Source organism: Thunnus thynnus, chromosome 17, assembly GCF_963924715.1.
Source record: "Thunnus thynnus chromosome 17, fThuThy2.1, whole genome shotgun sequence".
NCBI classification, from domain to species: Eukaryota; Metazoa; Chordata; class Actinopteri; order Scombriformes; family Scombridae; genus Thunnus; species Thunnus thynnus.
The window spans coordinates 22329386-22342241 of record NC_089533.1 but is presented as its reverse complement, the minus strand read 5'-3'; the positions used below and the strand labels follow the sequence as shown (position 1 = coordinate 22342241).

The window sequence follows — 12856 nt, the reverse complement described above, 5'->3', positions numbered from 1 at the left end:
TTGCATATGTTTGTAGGAACAAGGCTTCTTATGCTTTATTTCAGGGATGCAAGACATAATAACATAATTCAGGGTCCAAAGTTTGGATTGAAATGTCTAACTATGACCAGACTGTTTGTTTAGGCAACTGAACAGCTGTGGACTGACCTATAATGATTTACAGCATTTGAATACCAAATCCTGGTATATTACTGTGCTGAGTAGTAAATATTACTGATTTAATCATGATCAGGAGAAACAAGAGGAGATATCCACATACACACCAGTGGTTATATAATAGACTATCATAGGATGTGGGTTTACATTGTTACAGCAAAACATGTAAGCAGAGATTTCTGTCTGTTGTCAATCAGTCTTTTATAAATCAGCCTTGTATTCTTAGAAAATAACTTTTAATGTTAAATACACAATGCTATATACATGCAACATGTAACAGCTTCAGTCATCACAACAACCTCAAATGAATATCACAATAGTACGACTGTCTTAGTATTTATTTTATTTCCTAATAACAGTTAATTTATTTACAAAGTATGTAACATGAACATATAGTCCAAATGCTGTTCCTCAAATTTCCAGTTCAGTTGACACCTCAGACCTTCAAACCTAAACATCTTTATTTATGTAAATAACATTTTGTTGTTGAACATCATGATTATATAGAGTGTTAAGTGTCTATATACTGAAATAAAAGATGAGCATTTTACAGTCAGTTCAACAGTTCATTGGATTTAGATTCATTCAGTGACTTATACTATATAATAGAATAGTTTTGTTATAAATAATCTGTATAAAACCATGGCAACAATGTAGTGCAGAGAGAGAAGCAGGTCCAAGTTCAACATCATACTGTACATTCATCCAGACCAGGATTTGGTAGTTGCTCAATGATGCCCCCATGTAGATGCATGTGAGAATTAGAAGAATCTTTCTGTGGAGGAACCATCGAAAATCACAAACTTCTCATCCTTTCTGACTTGCAATGAACCCAGAACTCAGGTCACTGAACAGTTTCTATGATTTTATTAGACCAATAACATTTCTGCTCTGTTCCAGAAAGAGTTTCAACATCTAGACTTTGATCTCTTCCTCCTCTTCAGAGAAGGCGTACGGTGTTTTGCGGGTGCAGGAAAAAGCAGGAGATGGGGTGTTGTTGCGCATCCTTGTGAAGGACCCGCCACCATAATGACGAGACAACACATCAGCTGCCCTCTGAAACCTTTCTGCCTCCATTACAAGTTCCACTCTCTGAGGAGACCCAATGGACGCATCTGGTGTCCTCAGAGACGACCTCTCTTCCTCTTGCTCTGTCCAGTCAGAGCTACCAGAGTTCCTCCTGTTGTTAATGTTCATGCAGAGCGACCCGCTGCCCATGGAAGGGTTGGGTGAAGTCACTCCAGGGCTCTGCACAGGTGTCGATGTTAGAGAGTTGTCATCTTCTTCTTTCTCACCTTCTTCTTCCTGTTCCTCACCTGCTGCCTGGCTGTGATTGGACATCTGAAGGCAGCTGGGGTTGTCAATCAAGCTCAGTACCTCAGTCATAAGTGAAGGGCCGAGGTCTACAGTGAACGAGGTGAAGGAGTCTGAGCGTGTCAGTGTGGTGCCGACATCTCCATCTTGAAACTGTCTATCAAGGCGAGAGTGGCGGGGCAGAGTGACAAATCCAGACTGCAGACCTGCAGACACACAGAAGGAGAAATTAGTCACTGAACACTTGAACATTACAGTTTACAGCAAATATGTTACCAGGAATATTTAATTAATGTTATATTTACAATTTAAAGACACTAGAGTACAATCCTCTGCTAACTCGTGATGGTAAATCCACCACGAAATGAAAAAACTATTATTTGAACAAATAGTGAATTATATCACTCTTAACCAGAGTGCATTTAAATGATGATGAATTAAACTGAATGAAAGGCTAAGAGGCGTGAGCTGTTAAATTGGGCTGTTAGTCCAACAGCTCAGCAGTTCAGTTCCTTCACCACAGGGCGGCAGTATGTAACAACCCAATAGTCATTTTAGATGTTTTTCACAGTGTCATCCCACCATCTCCACATACTGCAGCTTCTCTACAAGCTGCTTCTGTCTCCTGGACACTTTATGCTACAACTGTCAGACAGGAGGAGGAGGAGATGTAAGTGCAGCACTCTGCCACTAAAAGGGATGAGAACAATAGATAGAGATGTGAATGTGAAGTGAGTGAATTGCTGTGTTTTTTCATGATGGGAGTTTGGTGAAGAGTGAGGGACATTAAGTCGTTAAAAGGGTTTAATATCAGGTTAAAAAAACACCTTTACAGCACATTGTGAGAAAAGCTCTTTACTTCGCTTTACTAAAAAAAACAAAAGCATTTAGTTAACCATAGTTTTGGATTACTTACTTATTTCCTTTACAGTATTATATATTTACTTATAATATTTTATTATATATTTCTTATTAATTTTTCACTATTGATCAGATTTTCTTTATTTTCCAGACTGAAATCTGTACAACAGTGGGTCTTAGCAGAAGTTGTAAAAGAAAATCATGTAAAGACCTGGGAGAATGTGAAAAGATGGATTAAAATGAAACCCCACTGATAAAAAAAAAGCTCCCGTCATCCCTCATTTCACTGATACTGTATGCCTGAACCACATCATTCAGTTTGGGAAAATTCCTTATGAGCTGGGTAACAAATCTGGAGAGGGAAAGGGAATTTCCAGTCCAGACTCTGCACACTGCTGCCTGATAAGCTCTGATTGGTTGGCAGATATACTGAATGATGTGTGCATTCAGGCACTCACACACGTACACAGAGATGACAGGAAATGCCAACTAAGTATCTTTCTTTCTAACAAACCAGCTGTGTTTTTTTGTGTTTAAAGACCTTGTTGTGTACAGGTGTTGCCTAGGTGATTCCAGATGACTCAGAAGAAGCTCGCCTGTTTGCTGGTTGTCTTGGAGGAATGTGGGAACGATGGTGAAAGGAGGACAACCTCAGACTCTGTGTGTGTTCGCTGACATTTATAGTCCTGTTTGCACCGACTCAGCTAAGCAGTTCTTTATGCTGTTCGGACTGCTGAAGAGTGAATAGTGAGAACAGCAACTGTAGTGATATATCACCGTTCAACACAAGATTTTTTTCTAATTCATGGTGACTAGTGGTAGTGGACTGCAGGTCATAAGTAGGTCACTGATCATTCTGTTTGGGTTGGACATTTTTGCCTATTTTTGTGTATATTGCTTGAGAGTTTACTGTAACCTAAACCTGGAAAAATAATATTCTAACTGTATTCCTCTTTCAGGATCTTTCAAATCAGACTCCATTTGATTTTATATTAGAGATGTTTTGAACCACTAAATTATGAATATGATTGTTATGAAATCTCATCAGATTTTTTTTTATCATTTATGTAATTTATTTGATATGAACATCCAGAAAACAGTTGTTTGAATTGTTTTGCTGATGCTTATGTTTTCTCAATTTCAGTATATTGTGTGATTCAGTCATTTGAAAAAGTGAGGTGAAATCTAGGCCATCATGCAAAACAACTTGAGGACCACTTGAGCAAACTGTTAACATATTATCTATTTAAAAAACCATTATGTTTGAGTGGAATCCTGCTTTGTTTCATTTTCCTCATTAGTTTCACCAGTTTCACTCTCCCGTCAGACCACATTTACTCTACTCACTTTTAACACTAATGATCATGCTGCTAAGATGCTTTACAAAATCCCAGTCCCATTCAGGGATAAAAGTGATTATCTATATTATCTCACCATATGTACAGAGGGAGTCATCTGCTGAGCTAACAGAGCTGGGGAACATCATCCTCTGTAGGCACCCATTGGGGGAGTCAATGTTCAGCTGGGGCAGGGAGATGGCGTTCTTGATGATGGGTGAGATGTCTGGCGGCGGGGATGTCAAGTCACGGGAGCCCCCTCTCGGCCACGGCCCAGAGTTCTTCCGTACATGCCGAAAGTTGCGTGAGAAAAACCCGGTTGACTTGGAGCTGTTTGCCGAGTCCGGGCTTCCTGGCTCTCTGGTGCCGCCATAGTTGCTAAGGAAGGAAGTGTCACCAAACACGTCTCCGCCACGGCCAACATGCATAGTATGTCGGAAGTCTCCAAGTGGTGGGCTGATCATATCCACAGAGAGGTCGCTCTTGAAACGACGTTTCCCTTGAGAGCCAGGCACAAGGCCTTTAATCCCTGGCAGTTTTCCCAGACTCATGGTGGCCAAAAAGTTCTGTAATTTCCCTTTTAATTTGAAAGCAAGTGTCTGAACTCTGATTACAAGTCAGTCAAGATTGATTTCCAGTTCAGGGTCCACTGTAAAACCAGAGAGAGAAAAAAAAATTAAATGCCTGGACAGTAATGACAGAAAACACAAACATGTGGTTGTTCAGTCTGCAGAGAATGTGTGTATAATCCATTCTCCACACGGCCAGAGCCAACTATTCATCCACTGTCGGCCCACGGTTTCCCTTTTGGAACTACACTAAAAGATGACAGTATGGAAGGAGAGTCAGTCAAGTCCCTGTCTACATCCCTTTCCTCCTCCTCCTCCTCCTCCTCCTCTCTCCCCCTCTCATGCACAGCTATTCCTGCACGTCTGTCTAAAACGACCGAACGCTCCCCGAAAGCCTTTTCAGCACAGCAGCAGCTTTCAATCAAGACAGAATAACAAAGACGATGAATTACAAGGTCACAAGTCAGTTTTTCTGGTTACTGCAGCTTATGTGGTCAGAGAGTTTGGGAATGAGTGGGCACTTGTTCAGATTTGGTTCAGTGAATAACAGTGTAGGAATACAAAATCCAGCCGCAACTGTAAAAACATCAAAAGGCGTGATTTCACATCAGCTGGTTTGTGTGAAAAAAGCAATGAAACAAACTGATGTTCACACTGTATTCACTAAGTTCGGTATCTTTGGGAGGACTATCTCAATGTAATTCTCAATTTATGTTTTGCTTGTGACACTAACAAGACTATGCTCTATTATAACATGCTCTATTCTGATGGCAGATCCATAAGTTACTCATCAGGAATTGTTGACTTTCATTTTGTTGCCTATAGGCACCTTTCTCATTGCAAACCCTTAAATTAACCAGCTTCACATAACTTCTAACAATTTGATTTTTCATATGTTTAACACTCAATACAGCCCTTCTTTAAAAAGGTAACAAACTATGTTTTTTGGCTGTATTACTTGGTCACCCCAGTCTTTAGTATGTCAGTCACCTCAGTTTGTAGGCAGTTTACTACCCTACCTCCCATCTACACACTAATTACAGAAGTCTTGTAAAACCAAAACAATTTTAATTTGCCTTTGGCTCCAACCTAGTAATTAACACCTTCATGTAGCAGATAGAATATTAAAGACAAAATGAGACTGGACTGTATATTGGAGCAGCACACTTACTGAAGTATATAAATAACTCTGTTAAGGAAATAATTGGATTGAGTCACTTTATGGGCCAATTTCCAAGAGACTGTGGTTCCCCTCTGACTGTTATTTAGGTTTCAAGTTGCCCTACATGTATTAGTGCTTCAGTTTTTTAATCTGAGGTGTTCTCTGTCTTTAACCTTACTTTCTGAAGCCACACCACCTACATTCACTGATGAAACACATGCATGAGGAAACATTAATTGGAAAATCTGCAGTATCTCCAGTCTGTTGCTTACTAGCAGTGGGTCCTTTGTGCGTGTGTTCAATAGATCTCAGTTTCTGAGGATCTTGTGTGTCTCATCCGATAAGTCCTGTCCTGTCTTCCTCAAAGTCCAAGCAGAGAGAGCAGGGGGGTCCACCGCTATGCACCGTCTCCCACTAAAGAGGTTTATCCATGTGTGGCACCACACTGGCCATGGGACATCCTGTCTCCAGGCCTGTCGCCCCAACGCTTTGTCCTCTGATCCCTGGTCCTTCTTCACCCAAGACAGTAGACCTTTGAGAGGCAATGAAAACAATCAGAGTGAAGGGAAAAGGGAGCTGACACTGCCTAGAAAACGGCAATCAAGTAAAGTGTCGTAATCCAGCGACTGTTTTGTCTGCATCGTCTTGGAAGAAAGATAAAACTCCTCTGGGATTGTCCGTGCACTGGATTAGCTGCTAATCCCTTCTGTTTTTCCTCCCTCTCGGACTCCCTCACTTGCTCTCTGCCGACTTCAATCCACTTAGTTCTTCGGTGGTTTCCAGGCAGGGGGCTTCTCTGTTTTCATTCAGTTCACTTCAGGCCAGCTAAAGACAGAGACAAGAAATAAAGGAGAGTTACAAACTAGACTTAAGACTAGAGCAGGAGCATTAAGGCACACATAAATGTGTCAGGCAACTAAAACTCTGGATTGACTGATGCTGGGAACGTTTTTTTCTCTCTCTCTGTTGTCTGAGGAGTCAGCAAGTTCTCAAGAATTTGTTCAGGAACTCAACTTGCATATAAAACCTGACTTCACAAGGAACTTTGAAGAGTCTTTTATGTATTTTCTAAGTCTGACTCATATGATTAATTTTCATTTTGATACATTTTTTTTGACTGCTGGTTGCACAGAAAATGCTATTTGAAGATATCACCTTGAACTCTGAAAAATTGTGCTTTTTCTCATTTTATAGACCGTATGTAACAATGTGTGTGACGTGACGTGACATGACGTGACGTGAGATAACGTGACATGATGTGCAGTGACATGACATGAGCCCCTGTCTGCATGTGTTCCCCCGCACAGAGCTGACAGGTCTATCGATATCTTTGTACACAAAATAAATACCATAAATCTACTTCTCCATAGAAAAAAGGTTTCCAGCCCCCTCCAGAGGCCCTGTGTATCTTTTTTTTTTTCTGGATACACTATAAGCAAATTCTTCCTGTCTGCTGAAGAAATGACTTCCAGGGCAAAGTGAGCACCTTAAGCTCCAAACACGTGACCTCACCAGGTCGCAGCCAGTGTTGGATTAATGTGTCAGGCTGCTGGAGTTACTAGTTGAGGTCAATCTGGACCTGTGATATAACCATTTGAGCGAGGTGATGGTGCCACTCTTGCTGGGTACTGGCTCAGGCTCAGATTACCTTCCCTAAATCTTCAACTAATCCCACTTTTTCAACTCTTCCAAGAAAAATGTACAGGAGGGGTGGCCGTCATTCAAAGTCATTAATCTCAAGGAAGGTTTAGAAAATAGGAAGGGAAGGAGGATATGATGAATTCATGGACAGCAGGATGACAGCAGGATTTATAAATTTAGGAGAGTGACCGTTCATAAAGAGGAGGGGGGGGGGGGGGGGTTGGATAGATTTTAGCTGTTGCCTGACCACTTCTGATCCCTCAGTAACGTTTAGCTTAAGGGAGCGATTAGGGCCTGTGGGGCACCAGACGGTGAGAGGCAGATAAACATTAGCAAGGGTGACAAACAACCACTGTTGGCATCAATACCAAGTTTGGATAAAATCAAACAATATCAGAAACTTCTTTGTGCGATCTCAGTTGAACATTAGTACTTAACTTGCTGGGTAACATCAAGAGTTTCATCCAAAAATGAGATACCCAGCTGAAAAATGCAACAAAAGGGTGTAATTAAATAAAACTGATTGATGACTTTAAGTTATAGTGAGTATAGTTAGTAGTGTTAGATCTAACAGTAATCTTAGAGCATGAACTTACACTTTTGTTTTCATTTTGATACATAAACATAACTATTACACATAATGTGGTGTTTTCCGAGCTGAATGAAAATCATTTAAAATTTCCATCCTGAAATCTTTAACTAGCTTTTCTTTCTTTTCCATCTGTCTGTCTTGCTGATGCTGCATTTCAGCCATCTGATGTCTAATTCACAGCTTTTCTTGGTGTGGTTAACATGTTTACTCCTGATTTTATAACTGCCAATTTCTTTTACCCTGTATCAGTGTTTTATATGATTTTCCTCTTCCTTCATGGCTTGGTGAGCAGTAAACGCAGTTCAACTCATATGTCTTCATGTACAATAAAGTTTAATACCAGCACAGAAATTCACTTTGGGCACTTGAGTCGGAAAATTGGCCTCGTTAGAAACTCAGGAAGGCATTTAGATCTGCTAAACATGTTATTTATCTGTAAATTGTACCTGCAGACGTCCATAAACAAGCCTGTTTCGTGTGAGCTATCTGACTGATTGCAGAGACAGGGACAGACTGGTTGGGGGGGGGGTTGGAAAGTGTAATGGGAACAACGTGCAATGGGGAGAGCAGACCGGACGCCATCTATTATGGCCATCAAATAAAGGATCTGAGGACACTGATGAGAAACACATTTTTACCTCCTTATTTTTTTTTTTACATGTTTTTTTTTCCCAGACTTTTATTTTAGCCTCTTCCTTCAATCAATCTTGCTGTCTTCCTCATGTTTTCTCTCTGATTCTCCCTCTGTCACAAAAACACACACACAGACACACACATGCACCATCATACATGCTTCCCTTCCTCACGCTCCCTCCTGCAAACAGATTTACTATGTTAGTCAAACATCTGGTACCACAGAGCCACAAATTGCAGAACCTGGATTTGATTACATTTGAGGGAATGCTAAATCACAGTGGCTCAGAAACAAATACATATGTGCACTTGTACATACACACATGCAGTGTTGTGTCGCAGTGGGTCAACACTGAGGCTGCTTCCTCCATTGGACCGGAGGGCCATGGTCCTTTTACAGCACGGCACCAACAAACTGTGGTTGAGGTCAGAACGCCCTGACCATTACACATTGGCTCCAAAATACAACATTCACTCAGTTTACAAGGATCTACTCTTGCAACGTGGCAATACACTTCATGGCCTGCTCAGTCCTTGGTGCGGGTGTGTATATGTGACTGTAATGATTTATGAATGTGTATAATATGGATGTATGAGATCTGAAAGTTATGACATGAGTAAATGATGATGTCTGACGTATCAGACTGTGGACACTGATATATGTGTAACATGAGATATGTGAACACTCTGCACTTCCTGTTCAGTTCTAGGGATCACACTTTTCAAAATGTTCTGCAGAGTCAACAAAACAGGTCACAAGAAGAAACACATTCTCTGCACATCAGACCTCATCAACTAGTTCAATGACTTCTTTTACAGCGCACAAAGAAAACATTGCAAAACAACAGCAAGCTTAGCAACCAAATCAATCTTAACGGTCAGTTTAAACCCTTGCGTTCATTCACTGGTTTTGTAAATTCTTTTTTTTTATGTATGGGACTTCTGTCAACACAGGGCAGGAGAAATGAGGCCAAGCAACAGTGAAGTGCAAACACATCTCATTCCATTTCAATAGTCCTGCCTAACAAAGGGTATAAGGAAATGTTGCCTCTCCAAACTTCCACCTTGCAAAGACAAACAAGGAGGTGCAGTTAGTGAAACATAAAAGTGGCTGTTTAAAGGAACACTCCTCTCAATAAGTCATGTATGAAAAGTTTGTGTAATCGATGTGCAGCAGGGTGGAGTAAACTCCTTGACCTTTAAAGATACAATGAAATTCAAATATTTGCACCAATTGTTTGCTAACCCTCCTTATCACTTTTGATTTTTATGTTTCCCTTTAGTTCTGTTTTTATATCACAAGTGACATGATTTTCACTCGCTGAAAATCATAACCTGTACCTCAACCCCTGAGATCGACTGAGTGTCTTGCTGAAGGACATTTTGGCAGGCCAGATGTTTGGATTTTAAGTACAGTCTCTTTAACTGTGACGCCACCTCCCTGACAGGCATGCCAGCCCACTGATCTGAGATCTGGCACAACTATAGGAGAGTTGTTCCGTGGTTTCACAAGAGGAGCACAGTGACTAATTGATTTTGATTGTTTCCACCAAACACAGATTCAAACTACTTAGAATCAAACTGCAGTTCATAGGGACTCAGTAGGACAGTGGTATGTACTTAACACTATGAAGTCATATCATTTCTATATAAAACGCAGCTTACAGCCAGTACTATCAATATATGAGCTAAAAATACAGATCACCACTGAATTGAAGGGAAGTGATGCTGTAGAAGAGGATGTGCAGAAGGTTAAATATTAGAAGCACTTAAAAAGGACTTCAAACACAAACTTAAATGCCAGCATTTGGAAAAGTTGCCCCTTTATGACAGTGCAGTTTGTTTTCAACATATTGTCAGGATTTTTGAGATTCTTCCTCTTGACATATTTTTATTGAATAAGGATGCAGTTTGATGCACCTGCAATGTGAGCGCAGATTATTTGCCCTCATGCAGCTCTGAGTTGTCTCCAGCTTGCATCCCAGATGTCTTTTAAAGCTGACAAATAACACATCACACCTAGCAGTAACTGTGCATACGTGATAAATTCGTTCCATGATGTGGTGGCCTATTACTTAGTAAAAAACCATGAACATTATAGAGACATGTGAGTCAGATGCATGTGAGCGTGAGAAAATGTTGATTATGTGGTCATTTTGTAAGACAAAGGTGACGCTTTGCAGGTTCAAAATGTTCCTGCGGGTGCGTTCACTGCGCTCTTCTTTTACGCACACTCTAGTTTATTCTCTACAGAGCCAATAAGACTTGCTTAAACTGTGCTGTAACTTTTGAACCATTAGAAATTTACAATATGCGTTACGTAACTGTGTATCAAACAAGTTCATTTACAAACATCGCTTCTCTGAATAATCTTACCTTAAAATAAACGAAAACCGCAGTCCCTTCGCAGAGAAACAACTTCCCCACCTGTTTACTCTGTCACCCTACTGGGTTTGCGGTCCGCTTGGACATGAACTTTGCAACAGTGCAGCGGCTCTGAGCTGCTGGTGTTGCTGCTGCTGCTGACAAGTGGACTGAAAGGGATGCAGAGGAGGAGGAGTAAGAGGAGGAGGGGTTGGGTGGACTCCAGAAGTGTGAATGACTAAATAATAATGGATTTTGAACGAAGCCTAAAAATCAACATGTTAATCTAAGATAAGTGGATTGAAGTTCTGGGGAGAAACTGAGCTGAACAAAAGTTTTGTTGTGGTATTAAAAATGAATGGCTGCCCGGAGTGTACCGTACTGTCTGTCCCCTCTTCTACTAGACCTTGAAGGAAATTATGCATCACGGAAACTTTCAGTTTCAGCAAACCTGTAAAAACACGTGTAAAGGGCATTCATTAAAAGAGCAGATGAAAAAGAGAAAGAATGGAACAGCAAAAGTACAAGAGCATGTAAGTCCGAAGTGATAAAAATCAGCTGCTGTGATGAAGAAAGACACTGAGAACATTCTCTTTTGTGCAATAATAAACTACTTTGAGTCTTCCCACATTGTCTTGTCTGTGTGTGTTCATGCCTCATGCACAAATGTGTGTGTGTGTGTGTATGTGTGTGTTTGTGTGTGTGAGGAGCCTCCTGGTATCTGAACTCACCGGGTCTTAACCTCAGATCCTCTCTGGCTGCCTCAGACAAATGTGTGACATGTGAACCAAATTCAAATTGGGCACAGGCAGCAGTGACTTGGATATATGCAGTAAACACAAAGAAACACACACAGATATCATCTCTGACCTTTACTCAGTTCTGTAAACATGATCTCTTGAGAGCCCCCATGGGTGTCATTAACCGTCCTTCCTTCTTTTGACTTCACTCATGACACAAATGCACTCATCACCAACTTTCAACTGGGCATGCAACAATAGTGTGCATGCGTGTGTGTGTGTGTGTGTGTGTGTGTGTGTGTGTGTGTGTGTGTATGTGTGTGTGTGTGTGTGTGGAGCAGGATTAGATGTTTTAAAAGGGAACTTTTTGACTATTTGATCTTATTTTCAGAGTTTTGGGATAAGTTATAATTTAAATAATCAAACACCACTGATCTTGTCCTTGGGCTCGACAACCCGTCCATCTTTCACCCTTTGCAGTTTTATGAATAATATTGGTTGTTTAATTTAATTGAACAGAGTTATTTGACTGTTACAGCTGTTTGACATTTTCCTCTGGTTGTACAGTATCAATGTATTCTTCTACATCAGTGTACACTATATGTATGTATTTGGTGTTTGCTGATCTAAAACAGAAAATCAACCTCATAGACACATGCTGATGAGTGTGTGTGTGATGTCTGCATCACCGCACATCTATACATGTACATCTATCAGGACATCAGACCATGACTGTTGTAGCCCAAAAAAGGCCTGTCCAAAATGAAATAAAATGTCCACGCTAAAATAAAAACAACAAAAAAATGAATGTTTATGTTGAACTCCACTTCAAATCACTTTCACTGCACCCTCTGAAATGATGGAATGAAAAATATGGCACTTCATGTTCCCATGATTATATCTGGCCTTTCAGTGAGTTCCAGGGGTTTGAGGTACGTATGCGGTTTCACTTACATGCCTAATGGAGGAAGGGAAGGGTCAGTGCTGGCAGCAGCTGCTGCGTCCTGAAAAACAAAAAAAAATGTCAAGAGATTCCTCGGGATGAACAGAAGACAGTAGCCCTTCAGACTGAAGCCTAGAAGTTCAAATTGAGGAATAAATTTATGTCTTAGGCCAAAACTTAATTTCCCATGACGGAGGAGAAGAGAGCGGACACACAGGAGAGACTGAATCGACTGAGGGATGAGATAAAAGAGAAAACAGCACAGAGCTGTCGACCCCGAGCAAAGGAAAAGGGGACGTGGGTGAAGAGAAGGAGACATGAAGGGAGGAGAAGAACAGACATGAGAAATGGAGGGATCATTTTCGCCATGAATCTGGGAGGGTGAACACTGCAGCTCCTGTTAACAACAGCTGCAAAATATCAGACGCTCTCTGATTAGCAGTGAATGTGAGGGCGAGGAAAAGAAAACCAGGAAGACAGAGGGAGAGAGTGATAATAGGAAAACAGATACCATAAACTATAATGTTAAGAATGTTGTTGTCTC

General features: G+C 40.8%; 1 protein-coding gene across 1 annotated transcript; it reads right to left on the bottom strand.

Moving 5' to 3' along the window:
* Positions 1–19: 19 nt before the first annotated feature.
* On the bottom strand, positions 20–10813 carry cdc42ep1b (CDC42 effector protein (Rho GTPase binding) 1b). Its single transcript, XM_067616358.1, has 4 exons — positions 10642–10813; positions 5672–6224; positions 3766–4317; positions 20–1676 (listed from the first exon to the last, which is right to left on the bottom strand). Exons 3-4 carry the CDS (start codon positions 4217–4219, stop codon positions 1072–1074), a joined length of 1059 nt encoding a protein of 352 aa, XP_067472459.1. The 5' UTR covers positions 4220–4317; positions 5672–6224; positions 10642–10813; the 3' UTR covers positions 20–1071.
* Positions 10814–12856: the final 2043 nt, after the last annotated feature.